We start from the raw sequence: 19,276 nt of genomic DNA on the forward strand, positions 1-19,276 counted from the left end.
AGGGTCACACTTTTGCATGTGTGACAGTGTTTCAAGCCCACCGGGGGATTTTATCCCCTCCCTGTTCCTCAGGGAAGGGGCCTGGGCAAGCAGCGGCCAGATGCTCTGCCCTTGGGGACCGTTGGGCCCTCTGGGGTGAGGGGACCCCCTCATGGCTCCCTCACTAGAGGCGCCCTCGCCACCCACCTTTGGCACAGTCCTTGCCCGTGTAGCCCACTTTGCAGGTGCAGCTGTGGGAGCCGTTGCTGGCCAGGCAGTAGCCACGGCCCCCACAGGGGCTGGAGAAGCAGGGGTCACTCGCTGAGGGGAGAAAAAGCAGCAGTGTGTGTTGGGGTATGGCCAGGGGCCCCCGCTCCAGCTGCGCCCTTGTTCCTGGGGCACTGGGTCCCTCCTGTGTGGGTGTGGAGGGGAGGGGGGCACAGGACAGCTACTGCCTCCCTTCGGTTCTGTCACCTCCACTGCCCTGTGGGGCCCAACCCAGCAGCCCCTCCACCCTCCACAGCTGAGTGCTCAGACCTCCCTCAGCCAGTCCGGCTGACAGGATGAGACACTGGACCAGGACAGGCCAGGTCACCACCACAGTGACAGTCCTGCTTGAAGAGGGGAGGTCACTGGTCAGGGAGGCCTCATCAGGAGGTATCCCACTGGGGGCTGATTAGGGAGAACGTTCCAGAGAGAAACACAGCGATGGGCCGGACCTGGGTGTGCAATGAGCTTGGCCTGTCCGAGGGCAGCAGGGCCTGTGTGTGATGTGAGGCCCCACCCCTGGGCGTGTCCCTGGGTGAAGAGGGGTGTCGGGGGGTGGGGTGAGCACAGGAGATGGGGATGTTTAGAAGGCACCATCATGGGACCAAGGGAGACAGGCAGAGGGCCACTGGCCTGCGGCCTGAGAAGGGGCCTTCCCAGGCGGTGGGCAGAGCGCGGGGAGCAGGCGGGCCTGCCGCCCTACCTGTCTCGCAGTGGTAGCCGAAGAAGCCCTCTGGGCAGACGCACAGGTAGGCCCCGCCGCCACTCTCACACCGGCCTCCGTGCTGGCAGGGGCTGGAGTCGCAGGCGTCCACCTCTGGAGAACACCCAGAGAGTGGGCCCAAGCCGCAAGGGGGGAGTCTGGGGGAGGGAGGAGAGGACAGCGGGAAGAAGGGAAAGGAGGAGTCTAGGGGCAGAGGCCAGGAGAGAGGGGCAGTGGGCAAGTCCCTCCCCTCAGACCTCCCCAGCACCCTCACCTCCACCCCTCCCTCCCAAGGTGGCCGCAGCCCTGGGGGTCCCTCTCCCCAGGTGGTCTGCCCAGCAGGGAATGTGGGGATGCTCCACCTCCTCTCTGATCTTCCAGAGGCCCAGGCTCTGCATGTGGGGCCCACTGGAGGGAGCCCCTACCTGTCTCACAGTGGACTCCAACGAAGCCTGCAGGGCACTGGCAGACATAGGCCCCCGGGAGGTTCCTGCAGGAGCCTCCATTTCTGCAGAGGTGAGCTCGGCACTCATCCCTCTCTGCACAGAGAAGGGGTGTCAAGGGTGTTGCTGGCTTAGGTCCGAGGCGCCTACGTGCCCCCAGGATTCTGTGCATTCCCGGGGGCTTTGGTCACCCCTTCCCCAACTGGGAGTAACTACTTGGGACATGTGCGCTTTCTTCCATCAGCCCCACACCCGCCCCTCCTCGGGAGGCATGCCACCTCCACTGCCTGCTGGCAAAGCCCCACCTCCAGGCCATGCCTTCCTCCAGGCCACTCTGCAATGGGAGGCTCCCCAAGGCCACGACTGGGCACGGCTCCCTGGGCCTGCCCTCCCTGGAGCCTGCATTTCTTTCTCAGGCTTAAGAGCCCTAGCAAGGTACAAGGGTGTGCAGGGCTCATGGGGCAGGCCTCCCCTCCCTCCACTGGCTGGCAGCACTGACCAGGTGTCAGAGGCTGTGACCTGCCCTCTGTGACACCCACCTTCTCTGCGCCCTGAGCCCAGGCCAGCACTTCTCAGCTGGGCTCTCAGTCTCCCCTGGGGAGGTGCAGGAAGGGATGTTTGTAAATCTTTGTCTTGGATGTCAGAGCTGGCAGGGGCCCGAGAGAGCATGCAGTGGCCACCCCAGCCATCCAGAGACCTCTCCAGGGGACCCACTGCCTCAGGCACATGGCCAGTGTGCTGGAGCTGCCACCCCAGCAGGGCCAGGGCCCCTCTTACCCAGCTCGCAGTGGGTGCCCTCGTAGCCTGTGCTGCAGAGGCACAGGTACCCAGCGACGTGGTCCTGGCAAGAGCCCCCATGCAGGCACGGCTGAGACCGGCACTCATCAATTTCTGAGAGGAGAGAGTCCAAGAGTAAAGCAATGTGGCCACAATGAAGCCAAATTAAGATGCACATAAACTAGTTCTGAGGGGCCCAAGAGAATTCGATGATACATCATCAGTGCTTGGAAAGGCCAGAGACCAGGGCTGGATATCCTTGGAGTCGGAGCAGGGCAGTGGGCCTGGGGCTCAGTGCCTGGCTGTGCCTATGAAGTGACAGGGCAGGCTCACAACCACCCCAGGGCTCACGGAAGACGCTGTGGGACTTAATTCCAGTGGTTCAGGCCGACAGGACAAAGGCCTCAGGGGTCTGGCAGAAAATGTCTCATGTCCCATCTTGCCATTTCAGTGTATAATAGTCACCTATGAAACCAGTACCTCTGGGACCAGTCTTAGTTCTAAACGATTCACCACAGGTTTCTTTTAAAGTGGGAGTTGTGCTCCTGAATTTAAATGTTTATTTTTTTTAAGTTTAATTTCATGCTTAAAAGTAAATAAACAGTAGTGACTTAGTGACATCTGGCACTAGCATCCGCCCTGGCAGCCAGAATGGTGAATGGGTTCATCTGACCTTGCACCCTCCTCTTCCCCTGTGATAAATATTTCTGGGTTTATCATTTCCTTATCTTTTAAAAATCAGGTTTTCTGGCGTAAAATAATTAAAATTAGCTTTAAAAGTTTTATAAATTGCCTAAACAATAATGACTGTGTTTTTGTTGTTTAGGAACTTTATTCATAGTACATCATGATATATATTGTCTTCTCTCAGCATTATACGCAGAAGAGAACTCCACATCACAGGTCACTGTGGTTCACAGATTTTCACTACTGAGTAACATTCCACAGTGTGGTTACATCATACTTCACCCATTCTCACTGGCTGGGTCTTTGGGTTGGTTCTAGACTTTTTTCCTTTTTTTTTTTTCCTTTTTTTTTTTTTTGAGACGGAGTTTCACTCTTGTTGCCCAGGCTGGAGTACAGTGGCATGATTGTGGCTCACCACAAACTCCGCCTCCCCGGTTCAAGCAATTCTCCTGTCTCAGGTTCCCAAGTGGCTGGGACTGCAGGTGCCCGCCACCACGCCTGGCTAATTTTTGTATTTTAGTAGAGATGGGGTTTCACTATGTTGGCCAGGCTGGTCTCGAACTCCTGACTTTATTAGGCTTTTCAAAGAACTAATTTTGGCTTGTCCTTTCTTTTGTATCTTTGATCTCTACTTCATTAATTATGGCTTTTACCTTTATTCCTCTTTCCTTCTACTTTTTTCAGCATCATTTGGTATTTTTCTTCCTAACTTCTCAAGTCAGACATTTAATTAATCAAGTTTGAAATTTTTTTCTTTTCTAACATTGGTATTAATGTCAGTTTCCCCGGCTAATTTTAAAAATTTTTTGTAGAGATGAGGTCTCCCTATGTTGCCTTTGCTGGTCTTGAACTCCTGTGTTAAAGTCTGTCTTCTGCAATTCTGCTTCCAATCGTACATATTTTCTGGACTTTTATTATTGTTTTTTTGAGACAATTGTACTTTTCAGGTGTCTTGATATCCTGGCTGGTTGCTCATATTATCTGAGGATATCGGCTTTTCATCTGGCAACATATAGGAGGGGAAGTAGCACTGGGAGGGGGGTGGTCTCCAAGACAGTCAGGAGCTCACCCTGGGGCTTAAAGCCCAGAAGGAAAGGAGGGATGCTTGGAGCCAGGTGTTCCCAGAACCCTTCACCCGAGTGAGGCCACGCAGGTTGGCCTTGGCTTTGCGGGGCATGTGGGGGACAGTGATGTGCTTATGTGCCCCACTCAAATCTGGGTGCTGTCACCCACTGTTCCTAAGCTTGTTTTAAAATCCTTACTTCATAAAACTAGCTCACATCACACAGACTTTCTGATGGACAGTTTGGACTCCTCTGGTGTAATGTGATGCACCTGTAGGGTGTTAATGGCCCCACTTCTCCAGGGGCTTCGGTCAGGGGGGCCTTGTCTCTAGGCTGTGCACCCCCAGCTCCCAAGCCAGAGCAGGGTGGGACCTCGGTGGCAGTGCACTCCTCAAATGGCTGCAGAGGGTAGGGGTATCTTGTTTTGATTCCACAAGTCTTCAAGGGGCCAGGAGTAGGAGGTGGGTCCTGAACCTGTGTCTGGCTCTTTAGGACTCTGCCCCTGGGCTACCTCTTGGCCTCAGCTACTGCATCTGCAGAGTGGGTATTTGGGTGTTTGACCCCCTGCTCCGGGCTGCTCTGAGGACAGGGAAGCCTTTAGTGAATGGTCCAGAGCAAAGTTGACTGTGATCATCACCTCTGTCACCCCACGGTCCATATTCACAGACAGGAGACTGAGGGGAGAAGGGGCAGGACCAGGTCAGAGCTGGGCATCCTTGCTTGGGCCTGCAGCCTCTGTGCTCCTCCACACGGGCAGGGTGAGGAGGGTGTGAGCCCCACCTTCCCCACCCCAAGGGCCCGCAGAATCACCAAGGCACTGCGGAGGCTCACTCCAGACACCACGTGGCTGACAGACCCGGATGCGGCTGGGGGCGCTCAGGCTGTAGCCGCGGTCACATGCATACAGGGCCACGGCGCCCAGCCGCGTGCCGTTGAAGCGCAGTGTGGCGTGCTTCACCTCCTCTGGGGGGCCGCAGTCCACCTCTGCAAGGCACAGCAGCCTGTCTCGCACAGTCCTGTGCCTTCCCAGCCCCTCCCCACCGCTCTGCCCTCTGCCCAACCCGGCTGCAGGGCCCAGAGACGTCCTGCTCCCACACTGCCCTTCGCCAGGGAAAGGTGCCTTGACTTCTGGGGCCTGGTTGCTGTGATATGTGTTTCCTTCTTCCCATCCCTGCCCTGCTTAGCTCTGCAGGGATTAGCAAGAAATCCCATGCTCCCCACTTGGCCCCCCGGCCCTCTCACCTGCCTGGCACCGGCGTCCCGTGTACCCTGCTTGGCAGTGGCAGAAGAAACCCGTGCCTCGGTCCTCGCAGGTGCCCCCATTCACACACGGGCTCCGGAAGCAGGGGGAGGGGGCTGCCAGAATGCAGGAGGGTCCTGGCCACTATGTCTTCCCTGAAGGCTCGGGACTGCATGGGGCGTCCTGCCTCCTGCGCCCAGCTCCACCTCCTGCGCCTCCAGGGCCTGGACCAGCCCTGCCCACGGGCCTGTTTTCACATCTGCAGAGAGGGTTCCCCCGGCCGCCCTGGTCTGGCCTCCCACCCACCTTACCTATCTCGCAGTGCCGCCCGGAGAAGCCTGGGGGGCAGTCACATTTGTATTTGCCAATGTAGTGGAAGCAGGTGCCGCCGTTGTGACAGGGGCCAGAGGCGCATGAGTCTGGCTTCCCTGGAAGCAGAAGCCAGGTCAAGGGTCGCAGCCCACCGCCCCTCCCAGGTTCCCCAACATCCCAGAGCTGGGGCCTCTTCATGAGAAGCAGACCCACAGCTGGCAGGGAGGGTGCGTCAGGGGCCCCAGCTCAGGGCTGGCCCGTTGCTCCTGCCCTCCCCCCTGCCCCTGGGGGCCGCACCGATCTCACAGTGCCTCCCGGTGAAGCGGTAGGGGCAGCTGCAGTGGTACTCGCCGCCTGCCTCCTTGCACGTGCCCCCGTTCCGGCAGGGCCCGGAGCTGCATAGGTGTGGCCGGGCTGTGTAGAAGGACAGAGAGGCAGATGAACGGGGCCAGGCTGCTGGCTCCACAGAGCCACTATACCCTCTTGGCATCTTCTCAGTCCTCTGGTGCTGGTGGGGCCTGGCAGGCCAGGCCTGCTTCTTGACTGAGCCCTGGGGCCCGGCTGCAGAGGGGACCAAGCAGGTCCACACACATGGGGGAGACTGGGGTGGGGCTCGCAGGCCAGAGACCCCAACTCAGCCTCAGGTGGGCCCTTTGCTCGCCTGTCCTCTTCTCTGCCCAGGCTCTGGCAATGGCTGGGCCCTCCCTGTGGAGAACCGGCCCGGCTACTGCTGCAGGTGCAGCACTTCTCCCTCCTGCACACAGGTATTCCCTGTCTGACAGGAAGTGGCTGAGTCTCATCCGCCATGACATCAGGGTCCCCAGCAGTCAATCTGGATTTCTGTGTGTTCTGTACCGGCATTGGCATTGCCACATTTTCTCTGGGTCCTAACAGTTCCTGGGCCCCCAAGGGACTCAGATGCTAAGCACGTATTTAAAGGCATCTGCTAAACCAGCACATCTATCCTGCCACCTTGCCAATCACCCTGTCAAAGGGCCAGCGAGGAACTCCGAATCCTTGGACATCTGGGTTCTGAGCGGCAGGAGGGGCCCGCCCCACTGTGCTCGCTTCTCTCCCGCCAACCCTTACCCCCAGGGGCCTCCCAAGCTGCACGTCCAAGCTCTGGCTGCCCCACCCCTGAGGACAGCCATCCCTGTCCCTTCTGTACTCCCTTTGGGGTCAGAGGTGTCCACATTGGTGGCCCGTGTGCTCACGGAAGCTGGGACCCTGGGGGAGGGCTATGCAGTTCCCAGAGTGGGCACAGAACCGTTGGGGCAAGGACACTGGGTACTGGCAGTCTGGCCTAGTGAGGAGATGTCGGCTTTGGTAGGACACCCCTTGGGTGCAGTGGACTTCATGCCACTGGCAGGTGTGAGCTGGAGTAGGGCCAGAGTCAGCTCTGGGCAGGGCCCACGCAGGGCCTCAGGGTGGTCCTAGGAGTGTGTTGAGAGAGAAAGACCTTGTCAGAGCTTGCAAAGCAGTTGGGGTCTTCTCTTTGGAAACCTGTTCTACCTCTGCTGCAGGGATTGGGGGAGCCACGGGGTCCAGGGCTCAGACTTCAGGGTCTTTCCCTCAGGGACAAGAAACAGAGCAGGGGAGGGGCCATGGGAGGCTCCACACCAGTCCAGGCTACGGGGGTGCCTGGGGCCAAGCCCCTGGAGACGGTGCCAGGCCGCTCTGGGGTCAGGCAGCCCCCTCTGGGCACTGGCCACTGAGATGCCAAACAGGTCTGGGGGTCACTGATGGGAGTCCTGACTGTTGCTTCAAACTGCTTGGAAGGGACAGTCATGGGTGGGGCCTGGCGGGGACAGCTACGCCTGCAATGTGCTTACGGAAGGACACTTCTACTCTCAAGCGGCTAAATGTAATAAAATTCGACATTGTCCATGCTGAATTAGATTAAGCAAAATCCTAAGGAAATTTTTAAAATAAAATTTAATATAATGATTCTAAAACCTATTTGGAAAAATGCTGAGAAGGCAATGAAGCCTATCTTGAGAAGAGCAAGGTAAGGACCAGCAGGCCTGGCACTGGTGCAGATCAGAACCGTCCCGACAGTGAGGTGCTCGCCTCCAAACACACAGAACAGAGCAGCACATCAGGCAAGGCTCTAGAGGAGGTCAGCAATTCGCCAAACAAAGACAGAGAGACCGCAGAAGCGGAACCGAGCCCCGCGGGCGCTCTCCAGGGTGCTGACGCCGGCGCCCCTGCCCGCCATACCTTTCTCGCAGTGCTTGCCGTGGAAACCGCGCGGGCACTCGCAGATGTAGGAGTCGTCATGGGCATCGCAGGAGCCTCCGTTGAAGCAGGGGTCCGAGTCGCAGGGTGATGGCAGGGCTGGGGGCGGGGGGCAGAGGGTGGTCCTGGAGCTTATGCCGCATCCGTGCAGGCGGCAAGAGGCTGGCGGGCCACCTTGCCTGCCAGGGTTACCCTGACATCCTGTCTGGAACCAAGGCCACTTAAAATACTCTCTGTGGGCATCTTGGTTCCTCAGAGTGGGCTCTAAGGCCCCTCCCTGGAATTTCTTTTTCTCAATTTTAGCAGAACTCACCCTTCCCTATTTTCCGAGGTAGGACTGAGCTGTGATACAGAAACGCCTTCCTGTCATCACCGCCAGCATCACATCATTATTCCATATAAGTATACATGATGCAAGCGATTAACCATCTATACACTAACAAACATATAGTAGTGACACATTTAATTACATGTGCCTAATTATATATGCATTAAATATTTTAATAGCTTGTGTTGGGCTTAGGGAAGATACCACACGGTGCTTGTACACTTGCAGAAGTGCTTTTCCACCTGTGAGCTTACTCCACTGGGGCAGAGGAGATGTCTAGCCCCATATTACAGGAAGGCTATTGAGAGAGGCTTCCCCAGGTGCCAGCTCTCCTGAGAGTCAGAAGGGAAGCAGGGACTCTGGCCTGTGCCTGCCTCACCCACCACTTTCTCCCTGGCTTCTGTTCGGGCCCCCAGCCCAGCAGGCTCGTCCCTGCGCTACTCACAGTGGCTGGCATTGTGGTCGGTGTGGCAGACGCAGAGGTAGCTCCCACCGTGCTCCATGCAGTAGCCGCCGTCTGGGCACTGTGTGTTCATGTTGCAGGGCATGGCTGTGATTTCTGGAGAGAAAGGAGGAAGCCCCATCCCATATCCCGCATGTCTTCCGGCAGACCTCGAGTCCTTGTCAAGGATGGGGCTTCCCAAGACCCAGGGGCCCCAACAGGTTCAGGCACTCTTGTGGCCAGGCCCTCCTGGGGTGGGCGTAGAACCAATGGTTGGCAGTCCGGACCTGTGGACCCCAGCCCAAGCCACCATTCATTTCCCGGTTATGAGGATGCTCAGGGACAGGGCAGGAAGGGTGCCCTCGGCACCTACCAAATTCACAGAGAAGCCCAAAGAATCCCGGGGGGCACTGGCAGAGGGTGGTGTTGGCGCCCAGGCATCTGCCTCCGTTACGGCACTCACAGTCATCGGGGACTCCTGCCACGGAGAGAGGGAGGAGCCTCCCATGTGGGGGCGCAGAAAGATGGCACCCTCGCTCCAGACCCTGCCCTGCTCCTGACCAACTTCCCATACAAACTGCAGTGTATGCACACTCACACGTTTCTTCTCGGAGTGTTTCCTGCATGCACCCACAGGAGGGCCCTCCCTGGGTCTCCTGCCCCAGCCCTAAAACGGCAGCCCTTGCAGCCCAGACGCACTCTGCCTGCAGTCCAGGCCCATGAAGCCTTCGGGGCACTCGCACACGTAGCCCTGGTCCGCATCCACACAGGTGCCCCCATTGTGGCAAGGGGCCGAGAGGCAGGCGTCGGGCACTGGGTGGTCTCCTGCAAGAACAACAGCGGTCACCAGCGGCCACGCAGGGAGTGTGGGGAGAGTGGTCGCCCCGCCCAGCTCCAATGGCACATTTGGGTTTTCACCTCTGTTCTCATTCCCAAGTGGAACTGAAGCCAGAAGCTTATTTCTGGAAATGGATTTGTAGCCGTGCTGCACCGCGTGGAGCTCAGTATTTCCCAGCTCCTTCCTTGGACAGGACAAGAAGCACCAGAAAAGCCACCCAGGATTGGACAGAACGAGAAGCACCAGAGAAGCCACCCAGGATTGGACAGAAGCAGCACCAGAGAAACCACCCAGGATTGGACAAAACAAGAAGCACCAGAGAAGTCACCCAGGATTGGACAGAACGAGAAGCACCAGAGAAGTCACCCAGGATTGGACAGAACAAGCACCGGAAAAGCCACCCAGGATTGGACAAAACAAGAAGCACCAGAGAAGCCACCCAGGATTGGACAGAACAAGAAGCACCAGAGAAGTCACCCAGGATTGGACAAAACAAGAAGCACCAGAGAAGTCACCCAGGACTGGACAGAACAAGAAGCACCAGAGAAGATGTCCTGTCGACATGTTCTATGAACGACTGAGAGGGGAGTGAATCACTACCAATAATTATGGACCTATTTCTCCTTGCAGTTCAGTCAGCTTTTGCTTCATGTGAATAGGTGTTAATAGGTACAAGTATATCTAGAGTTATGTCTTCTGGATGAATTGACCCCTTTATCATTATAAAAGATCCCTCCTAATTCCCAGCAGTATTCCCTATTCTAAAGTTTAATTTATTTGATATTAATGTAGCCACTGCAGCAGCATTATCTTGATTAGTGTTTACCTAATATTGTTGTTGTTGTTGTTGTTGTTATTATTATTATTATTTTGAGACAGAGTCTCGCTGTCTTGCCAGGCTGGGGTGCAGTGGCGCAATCTCGGCTCACTGCAACCTCCAACTCCCAGGTTCAAGCAATTCTCCTGCCTCAGCCTCCCGAGTAGCTGGGATTACAAGCACGCCCTACCACACCCAGCTAATGTTTGTATTTTCAGTAGAGACGGGGTTTCACCATGTTGACCAGGATGGTCTTGATCTCCTGACCTCATGATCTGCCCTCCTTGGCCTCCCAAAGTGCTGGGATTACAGGGGTGAACCACCACGCCAGCTACTTTTTGGTTTTTAAAAGATGTTCAATTTCTTCATATGCTTTCAAAATGTGTCTCTGTAAATTAGTATACAGTAAAATTGACTTTTGTTCACTACACCTCTATGAATTTTAACACATATATAGATTGGTTTAACCCCCACCACAATCAGGATGCAGGACATTCCAACTCCCTAAAAGGCTTCTTTGGTCTATCTCTTCAGAGTCGCAGAGCTCCTGTTACCCCTCAGTCCCTGGCAACTACTGATTTGTTCATCACTATAGTTTTGTTTTAGGAAGAATGCCATTTATGGAACCATACAGGATATACTCTTTGAGACTGGCTTCTTTCAGCATAATGCCTCTGAGATCCATCTAAGTTGCTGTATGCATCTATAATTGATTCTTTTTATGACTGGGTAGTATTCCCCTGTACAGAGGTTCCATAATTTGTCTATCCATTCACCCAGAGAAGGGTATTTGGGTTTTGGAGTTTGGTGATTATAAATAGAAATAATATAACCATTTGTATATGGATTTGTGTGTGAACATAAGTTTTCATCTCTTTAGAGTTAATACCAAGGAGTGGGATTGCTGGGTCATATTACAAGCATATACTTAACCTTATAAAAAAACCTGCCAAACTGTTTTCAGAGTGGCTGAACCATTTTGCATTTCCACTAAAAATGTGTGAGAGTTCCAGTTGCTCTGTATTTACCCCAGGTCAGTATTTTTTTTTTAGACATTCTACTGGGTTTGTTGTGATTTCTTGTAGTGGCTTTTATTTGCATTTCACTAATGGCTGATATTAATGACAAGAATATTTTTTCATCCGTTTATTCACCTCCATATATATATCATTTGTGGCCAAGTGTCCGTTCTTTTGTCCATTTTAAAAATTGGGTTGTTTGTTTTCTCGCAGTTGAGATTTGAGAATTCTTGATGTATTCTGATCACAAGTCCTTTGTTGGGTATGAGTTTTGCAAATGTTTTCTCCTGGTCTGTAGCTTGTCTTTTTATTCTGTTAACCGTGTCTTTCACAAAGCAAAAGTTTTAAATTTTGATGAAGTCTAATTTATCTGTTTTTTAAAAATGAATCATGCTTTTGCTGTCTTATCATCTAAGAATACTTTGCTTAAGACCAGGTCATAAAGATTTTTTTTTGGCCTATGTTTTCTTCTAAAAATATTATAGTTTTATGTTTTTCCATTTAGGTCTATGATCCATTCTGAGTTAATCATTGTATAAGGTGTGAGGTTTAAGTTGAGGATATATATATATATATATGTATATGGATATCTAATTGTTTCAATCCCATTTGTTGAAAAGATTATCCTTTCTCCATTGGATTTAAATCATTTTAAAAAATTAATTGGCCATATTTGTTTGGGTTTAATTCTGAATTTCCTCTCCTGTTTCATTGATCCATGTGTCAGCTCCTTTGCCAATATCACACTGAATTGATCACTGTGGCTTTACAGTAAATCTTAATACTCAGTAGTGTGATTCTTCAAAATTCATTCTTCATCAAAACTGTCTTGGTTTTCTAAATTCTTTTTCTTTCCATACAAATTTTAGAAGCAGTTTGCCTACATTCACAAAATATTCTGCTGAGACCTCTGTTGGAATCATGTTAAATCTGTAAATCAATTTAGAGAGCACTGCCATATTTACTATGTTGAGTCTTCTAATCCATGAACATGGTATGTCTCTCCATTTACTTGATCTTGATTTCTTTCATCAGCACTTTGTAGTTTTTCAGCATACAAATACTCTAATGTTTTATTAGATTTATACTAAAGTCTTTCAACTTTAGAGGTTTACTGACCATACCATTATAAATTGTATTGTCAAATTATAAATGGTATTGTCAATAAAATTTTAGACCAGATTACACAGATTCTGCCAACTTAGGGGAGCTCAGGAGTTCATAAATAACTTTATGGAGTTGCTGTCCCAAGATTCACCCTCCACAGTTTCCCCAGTACTTTCCAGTTTTCTGGGGCTACCTTTTTCAGTCCTCTGGCAAAAATGTTGGGGCTTTTACTTCCTTACCGTGCCACTTTTATAACGATGGCATTCATGGCTGGGACCAAGTAATGGGATGACAGAGAAAGGGAAAAACAACAGGAAAGGGAAAAACAATACCCAACCCCTTTGAAACCACAGCACCTCCAACTGGAGAGGAAGGTTTCTTCCCTCGCAGTTTAAAGACACTTGAGGACTCCCCAACTTCTGCACTGTCAGCCCTGCTTCTTAAGCTGGACTAGAGGGCTTCTCCTGGAGCACTCTTTTTGTCCATGTGGAGGCTTACTTCTGGTTCTGAGGTGGCTTTGAGTCCAGGCTGGGGGGATACCGAAGCAAAAAACAAACAATGGTAAACTCACCACTGGTTTGGTGGCACTTCAAAGCTTGGTCTTCTTCCCCAATCCACCTGCTACTATTGACTTTTCAGAGTCCTCTGATAGCTACTCCATGCATTCTGTCCAGGATTGTAGCTGTATTCAGTGGGGGAGAGACAGGGGTAGACTATGCTTACTCTATCTTTCTCAGAACAGAAACCCATTCTATTACTTTACGATTATCTGTGTCTTTATACTTAGAGTGGGTTCTTGTGATGGCGTATAGTTGGGTATTGCTTTTCAATTCAATCTGACAATCTTTGCCTTTTAATTTGTATGTTTACTCATTTTAATTTTAATGTAACTACTAATATGACTAGATTGAACCTATCATCTTGCTTTTGGTTTTCACTTGTCCCACTTCTTTCTTTTTTTCCTCTCTTCCTGCCTTCTGGATTGAGTATTTTTAGGATTCAATTTCTATCTCCACAATTGGTTTATTGGCTATAATTCTTTATTATTTTTTTTCACTTGTTGTTTTGGGTTTACAATGTGTATCTTTTACTTACACAGCCCACCTTCAAACAACATTATACCACTTTATATAATATAGGGACCTTACAATATTATACTTCCATTTCTTCCTATCTTTTACATTGGAGTTGGTAAACTATAACCCACAGACCAAATTTTACCTGCCATCAATTTTTTAAAGTACAGTTTTATTGGAACACAGCCATACCTATTCATTTATGTATTGTTTATGGCTGGCTGCTTTCACATTACAATGGTAGAGTTGAATTGTGATAGAGACCATACGGCTCAAAAAGCCAAAAGTATTTACTATCTGGCCGTTTACAGAAAAAGTTTGCACACCTTGGTTTTTGTTATTGGAGTCATCTATTTTATTTCTGCATATGTTACAAGCTTTATTATTTTATTTTAAAAATTATCTTTAAAGGGATTAAAAAGTCTTCAACCTACATATTTATCATTTTTAACAATCTTCATTCTTTTGTGTAGATCCAGATTTTCCCTTGGTACCAGTTTTTTTTTTCTTCTGTCTAAATAATTTCATTTAACATTTTCTTGTAATGCAGGTATGCTGGTGATGAATACTCTTAATTTTTGTTTGTGTAAAAAAGTCTTTATTTCAACTTAACTTTTGAAATGTAGTTTTGCTGGTAATACACTACAGTACGTTGATGGTTTTTTCCTTTCAGTACTTTAAAGGTGTTACTCCAGTGTCTCCTGGTTTGCATTGTTGTTGATGAAAAGTCTGTTGTCATTCTTGTTTCTCTGTATGTAATGTGGCTTTTTCCTCTGGCTGTTTTTGAGATTTTTCATCATTGGTTTTCAGCAATTTGATTATGGTTTGACTTTGTGTGGTTTTCTTCATGCTTTTCTTGGAAATGTGGGTTTTAGTTTTCATCAAATTTGGAAAGCGTTTGGGTATTATTTCTTCACATACTTTTTCTGTCACACTCCTTTCCACACCCACCTCCATCCTCCTTTGCAGACTCCAGATACGTGGATCCTATTACCCTAATACCGTTCTGCATACTGCTGAAGATCTCTTCTTTTTCTTTTAGTCTTATTCTCTCTGTGATGCATCTTGAATTGTTCTGTTTCACTCTTCAGGTTCATTGATCTTTCCTTCTGCAATATCTAACCTGCTGTAAATACTATTCAGTGTATTTAAAAAACTCAGATAGGGAGGCCGAGACGGGCGGATCACGAGGTCAGGAGATCGAGACCAGCCTGGCTAACATGGTGAAACCCCGTCTCTACTAAAAAATACAAAAAAACTAGCCGGGCGAGGTGGTGGACGCCTGTAGTCCCAGCTACTCGGGAGGCTGAGGCAGGAGAATGGCGTGAACCTGGGAGGCGGAGCTTGCAGTGAGCCGAGATCCGGCCACTGCACTCCAGCCTGGGCGACAGAGCGAGACTCCATCTCAAAAAACAAAAAAACAAACAAACAAAGAAAAATAAATAAATAAAAAATCAGACATATTTTTCATCTCTGCAAGTTTTAAAAAATACCTTCTACTTCTTATTAGGTTTTTTCCCTCTCAACAATCTTGATTATAGGAGTATATTCGTAATAGATAATTAAACATTTGTATCTGCTATTTCTATCATTGCCTGTTTCTATTGATCTATTTTTCTCCTGGCTGTGAGTTACATTTTACTTCTTTGTAGACCTGATAATTTTTGACTGGGTATTTTGGAGTTCCGGATTCTGTTACATTACTGATCCTGTTAAGGAGTATAGGATTTCATTCTGGCACAAGGCTAAATGACTTAGGATCAGTTTGATCCTTTTAAGCTTTCTTTAAGATTTGTTAGGGCAGGTCGACATTAGTGTTATTTCAGCACTACTAAAGTGACACCCCACTGATGACTCTACACAATAGATTACCAGCCCTGTTTGAGCTCCAGAAACTGTCTGACTTACTGCTTTCTAGTGGTTCTTTCCCCAGCCTTGCGGATTTCATCCTGAGCCTGATGATACTGAGCCAAAATTCAGGGAGGTCTCCTCTTGATCTCATGTTCCCTCCTGCCTCAGGAGCACCATCCTGTAGCCACTGAACTAGGATCTTCATCTCCTCAATTCAGAGGGACTGCTGGACTCTCAGTTCCTCCTCCCAGCACAGTGGCCTGGAAACTACCCCAGGCAGAATCTGGGGCAATTGTAGGGCTCACCTCATTTGATTCCTTTTTCTCAGGGATGACAGGCTTGTGCTGTCTGTTGTCCAATGGCTGAACAAGGCGTTTCACAAATTTTGTCTGTTTTTCTAGGTGATGACAGTGAGAAGGAGATTCCAAGAGCAGTTAATTCTTGTTGGCTAGAAGCAGAAGACTAGAAACTCTTTCTTGTAGTCTTCAATTTGTGGCCAACTTCCTGTCAGACCTGATTAGACTGTCAGCATCTGCACCTTGTAATACAGTCAATCAGCCCTTACATTAGCACAAGTGTCAGTCTGTTGTTTCTTCCTTCTTCTTCTTTTTTTTTTTTTTGAGACAGAGTCTCCACTCATTCTGTCGCCCAGGCTGGAGTGCATTGGTGTGATCTCAGCTCACTGCAACCTCTGCTTCCTGCTGGGTTCAAGCAATTCTCCAGCCTCAACCTCCCGAGTAGCTGGGACTACAGGTGTGCACCACCACGTCTGGCTAACTTTCGTGTTTTTAGTACAGATGGGGTTTCACCATGTTGGCCAGGCTGTTCTTGAACTCCTGACCTCAAGTGATCCGCCCGCCTTGGCCTCCCAAAGTGCCCAAAGTGCTGGGATTACAGGCATGAGCCACTGCACCCAGCCAGTCTGTTTCTTATTATTCACGTCTACTTGCATTATTATTCTGTACGAAACACGGTTTATTTGCAAAAATCTTTTGAAACCCCTTATCTGTTTCCTGACATGAATTTAGGGAAATACACTGATATTTAGATAACAATCTGGGCAAAGTAAGCTGTGACATGGAACAGTGACTTTAAAGCAGCCAAATAGGTGGGGCTGCCTCCTCCTGCTTCTGCCCTGCAGAGCACCACCCTCCCCTCAGGACACACCCTGGCCTCCCATGCCCTCGGCAAAGATTGATGGAGGGCCCATGACCCTCTGTGTCTTATGGATAAAAGAGAATTCCCTCCTTAATTTTTTAAATAAAAATAACCTGAATAGTTTGTCTTTATCATCTCCCTGGAGAGAAGCAGCACCTGCTGCGTCCATAGAGGTCGGCACAGTGGGTGAGCCTCTGGAGGTGGGTGCAACAATCAGACACGAAAGCCATTTTTATACTGTGGGCTGTAGTCTCCAGTTGGCTTTTTAATTCCTCTAACAAGTCACAACTAGCAGTTAAACAATACAAAATAGAATAGAAAATAGTGAAAGGTCAGTTTTCTTTCTGATTCCCGTTACTTTCCCTTGTGTGCTGAGGGTTCTAGAGTAGGAAAGGAAGATGTTAAAAAGTCAAGAGTCACCCAGGCTGGAAGAGGAGCCTTGGGAACTTTGTCATCCCTCCCGGCACTTCACAGATGGAAACCAAGGCCCAGAGAGGGGAAGGGGTTGCTCAGCCTCACACAGCACCTTGGAGGCAGCATCCATCTTTTGCTTCCTATTTTTCCTGCAGTTGGTGGCTGAGGATCCAGGCTGAGCGGGAAGCGCTGGGGAGTGGGAAGGGGGCAAAGGCATCCCCCCACCCCAGAGGCAGGTGTGAGGTGAGTCAGACGGCGAGGCAGGAAGGAGAAAGTGGCTATGGTGGTATTCACGGCACAAGGCCACCATCAGCCATGGCGGGCTCCAGGCACTTGGCCAGTTACCTGTCTCACAGTGAAGTCCCTTGAAGGGCTCTGCACACAAGCAGGTGTAATTCCCCACTAGGTCAACACAAGAGCCTCCGTTCAGGCAGGGGTCAGGGCTGCAGTCGTCCACATCTGAGGGGCAGCAGAGGTGGGGGCTTTGCTTGAGCCAGGCCACGACCACCCTGTGCCCAGCACCTGGCCACAGGCAGGAGCCCCTCTCCAACCCGAAGCCAGGCCACTCACCCGTCTCGCAAGCTGCTCCAGTGTATCCAGCCTGGCACACACACACCGCAGAGCCGTTCTCCACCTGGCACTGGCCACCATTTTGACACTCTTTGGTGTCACAGGGGGACTGGGCTAGAGTGAAGAGGTATAGACAGGATGATGGACTCTCAGCTGTGGTTACCTGATGGGACAGAAACCCCTGGGATGTACACTGAGCCCCATCCCCGACGGGCCTGCAGGGCTGGGGGCCTGGCAGGCAGGTTTCTGAGGGGGCAACAGGCAAGGAAGAGGCCAGGCCTGGCCAGACAGTCCTGACTGGCCACCTGAAGCTCCATCTGAACTAGGTCTAATTCAGCAAACCTGGGACGGAGGGAGGAGTGTATATGCTGGGCAGGGGCAAATGGGAGTGCATGGAACCCACTCCCACTCTCGGGGGACAGTCCCTCCCTAGGTGGCTCTTATTCCAAGCGGACTGTGACAAGAGCTGTTGTCGAGGATGCAGGCTGTGACTGAGCCTGGAAGGGTGTGCAGCACCCACGGTGTAGGAGTGGCCCCTGGGGCGAAAGGCTGGGTGGGGCAGGCAATGGCCTGTGCAGGAACAGCTAGGGCAAAGGGACTCTGGTCCCCCGTTACTGAGTGGGAGTGAGCTAGGGGAGCCCACCCTCTGCCTTGCCTCCTTATCGGATGCTGGCCCTCCTTGAGCCCACAGTACCTGGCCCAGGTATCCCAGGTCTCTCCTTTGCCCCCAGGCAGCAGAGCCAGAAGCAGGGGGTAGCCACATCCCCTGTCTTACTGACAGCTCATACCCAAACAAACTCAGAAACCAGAGTGATAGCCAGAACGTGTGCCCTCCCTGGAGTCATGGGCGAATGGTGGGGCCCTCTCCTTGGCACAGGAAAGAGACAGGAGGGCCTGACCACTCCCCCAGGAGGTGTGAAAGCCCTTTGGTGGCTGATGGGACATGGTGATCCCTGTCTCCCTGACCCCAACTCCAGTAGGTGGAGCAGAACGTACGCCCTTGCCTGTAGTTGTGGGTGCCCCTGCGGTTATGAGCTCTGGGGGCCAAGGTGGCTTCTGAGACCAGGGAGCCTCTGGGGGCGGTCGCAGGGGGGAAGGCTTGTACCCAAGGCTTGTGCCACAGCTGCACTGAAAGCCAAGGCTCAGGGCACAAGGCCATGTACACAACTGACATGCTGCAGAACCAAGACCTGAACCAGCCTCCTGGCACCAAGCCCCAAGCCCTCTTAGGGGACCTCACCAGGCTGTACGTCACAGAGGGGCTCCTGGAGCCTGGGGCATAGCCAAGGAGCAGCCCGTTCCTGAGAAGCTCTGCTCAGTCACCCTTGGGGACCCTCATCATAGGCCTGGGTCCTCCCGCAGCCAGGCCCCCAGCCAGCACCGCACAAGGAGAGCACTGAGCGAGAGGAAGGAGACCCTGCCGGCCTCGCTGGCCTTTACCAAGGGGACAGAAGCCTGCAGGGCTGAGCCTGCCATGGCACCAACACCACAGAAGCCTGACTCCCACCCATCTCACGTCAAGAACATGTGGGCAAGCAGGGCAGGAGTTTCTGGATGAAGAAAGGCTCCTTTGCATGGAGCTTGCTCCAACAGTGGCTATGGGAAGACAGTGGCAGGGGCCGGGGAGCAAGGGATAACTGGGGTCACTGTGTTGTCACCCATGTGTGATCTGTAAACACACTGGCAAGCCCATCTCGCCGGGTGGGAATTGTGCTTTGCTCCTTTGGACCTTGAAGTCATGTTTCCGTTGCATTCCTGCAGAATTTGATTCTAATGTACTTTTAGGTGCAAAAGTCCCTTACTGCCACTCAACTATAGTTCTCTCCAGTACAAATATGTGTAAACACTGGAATGAAATACTTTAAAAAACTTCCCATGACCATAAATATCTGATAAGAATTGTTTTTTCTAGACTGAGATATTGATATAGTCACTATTTGAACACA

At 51.0% G+C, this 19,276-nt stretch overlaps 2 protein-coding genes across 4 annotated transcripts in view; both read right to left on the reverse strand.

Annotated features, from left to right (window-relative positions):
• PPP1R7 (protein phosphatase 1 regulatory subunit 7) overlaps window positions 1-5,437 on the reverse strand; it is a 136,763-nt gene extending 131,326 nt beyond the window's left edge. Inside the window, exon 1 of the mRNA XM_050752031.1 lies at window positions 5,434-5,437. The gene's annotated coding sequence lies outside the window, so the exon portion shown is untranslated. The remainder of the gene's footprint in view (window positions 1-5,433) is intronic.
• SNED1 (sushi, nidogen and EGF like domains 1) overlaps window positions 1-19,276 on the reverse strand; it is an 89,800-nt gene that overhangs the window by 32,008 nt on the left and 38,516 nt on the right. For all 3 annotated transcript variants that reach the window (XM_050752022.1, XM_050752023.1, XM_050752024.1), the window contains exons 7-20: window positions 17,331-17,444; window positions 17,106-17,219; window positions 9,180-9,305; window positions 8,854-8,958; window positions 8,484-8,597; window positions 7,693-7,809; window positions 5,770-5,886; window positions 5,472-5,588; window positions 5,163-5,276; window positions 4,731-4,904; window positions 2,170-2,283; window positions 1,375-1,488; window positions 950-1,063; window positions 187-300 (exon numbers count right to left, since the gene is read on the reverse strand). In XM_050752022.1, coding sequence (XP_050607979.1) covers window positions 187-300; window positions 950-1,063; window positions 1,375-1,488; window positions 2,170-2,283; window positions 4,731-4,904; window positions 5,163-5,276; window positions 5,472-5,588; window positions 5,770-5,886; window positions 7,693-7,809; window positions 8,484-8,597; window positions 8,854-8,958; window positions 9,180-9,305; window positions 17,106-17,219; window positions 17,331-17,444 — 1,668 coding nt within the window. The remainder of the gene's footprint in view (window positions 1-186; window positions 301-949; window positions 1,064-1,374; window positions 1,489-2,169; window positions 2,284-4,730; window positions 4,905-5,162; window positions 5,277-5,471; window positions 5,589-5,769; window positions 5,887-7,692; window positions 7,810-8,483; window positions 8,598-8,853; window positions 8,959-9,179; window positions 9,306-17,105; window positions 17,220-17,330; window positions 17,445-19,276) is intronic.

The sequence above is a fragment of the Macaca thibetana genome, chromosome 12 (genome assembly GCF_024542745.1).
Source record: "Macaca thibetana thibetana isolate TM-01 chromosome 12, ASM2454274v1, whole genome shotgun sequence".
In the NCBI taxonomy this organism is placed as follows: Eukaryota; Metazoa; Chordata; class Mammalia; order Primates; family Cercopithecidae; genus Macaca; species Macaca thibetana.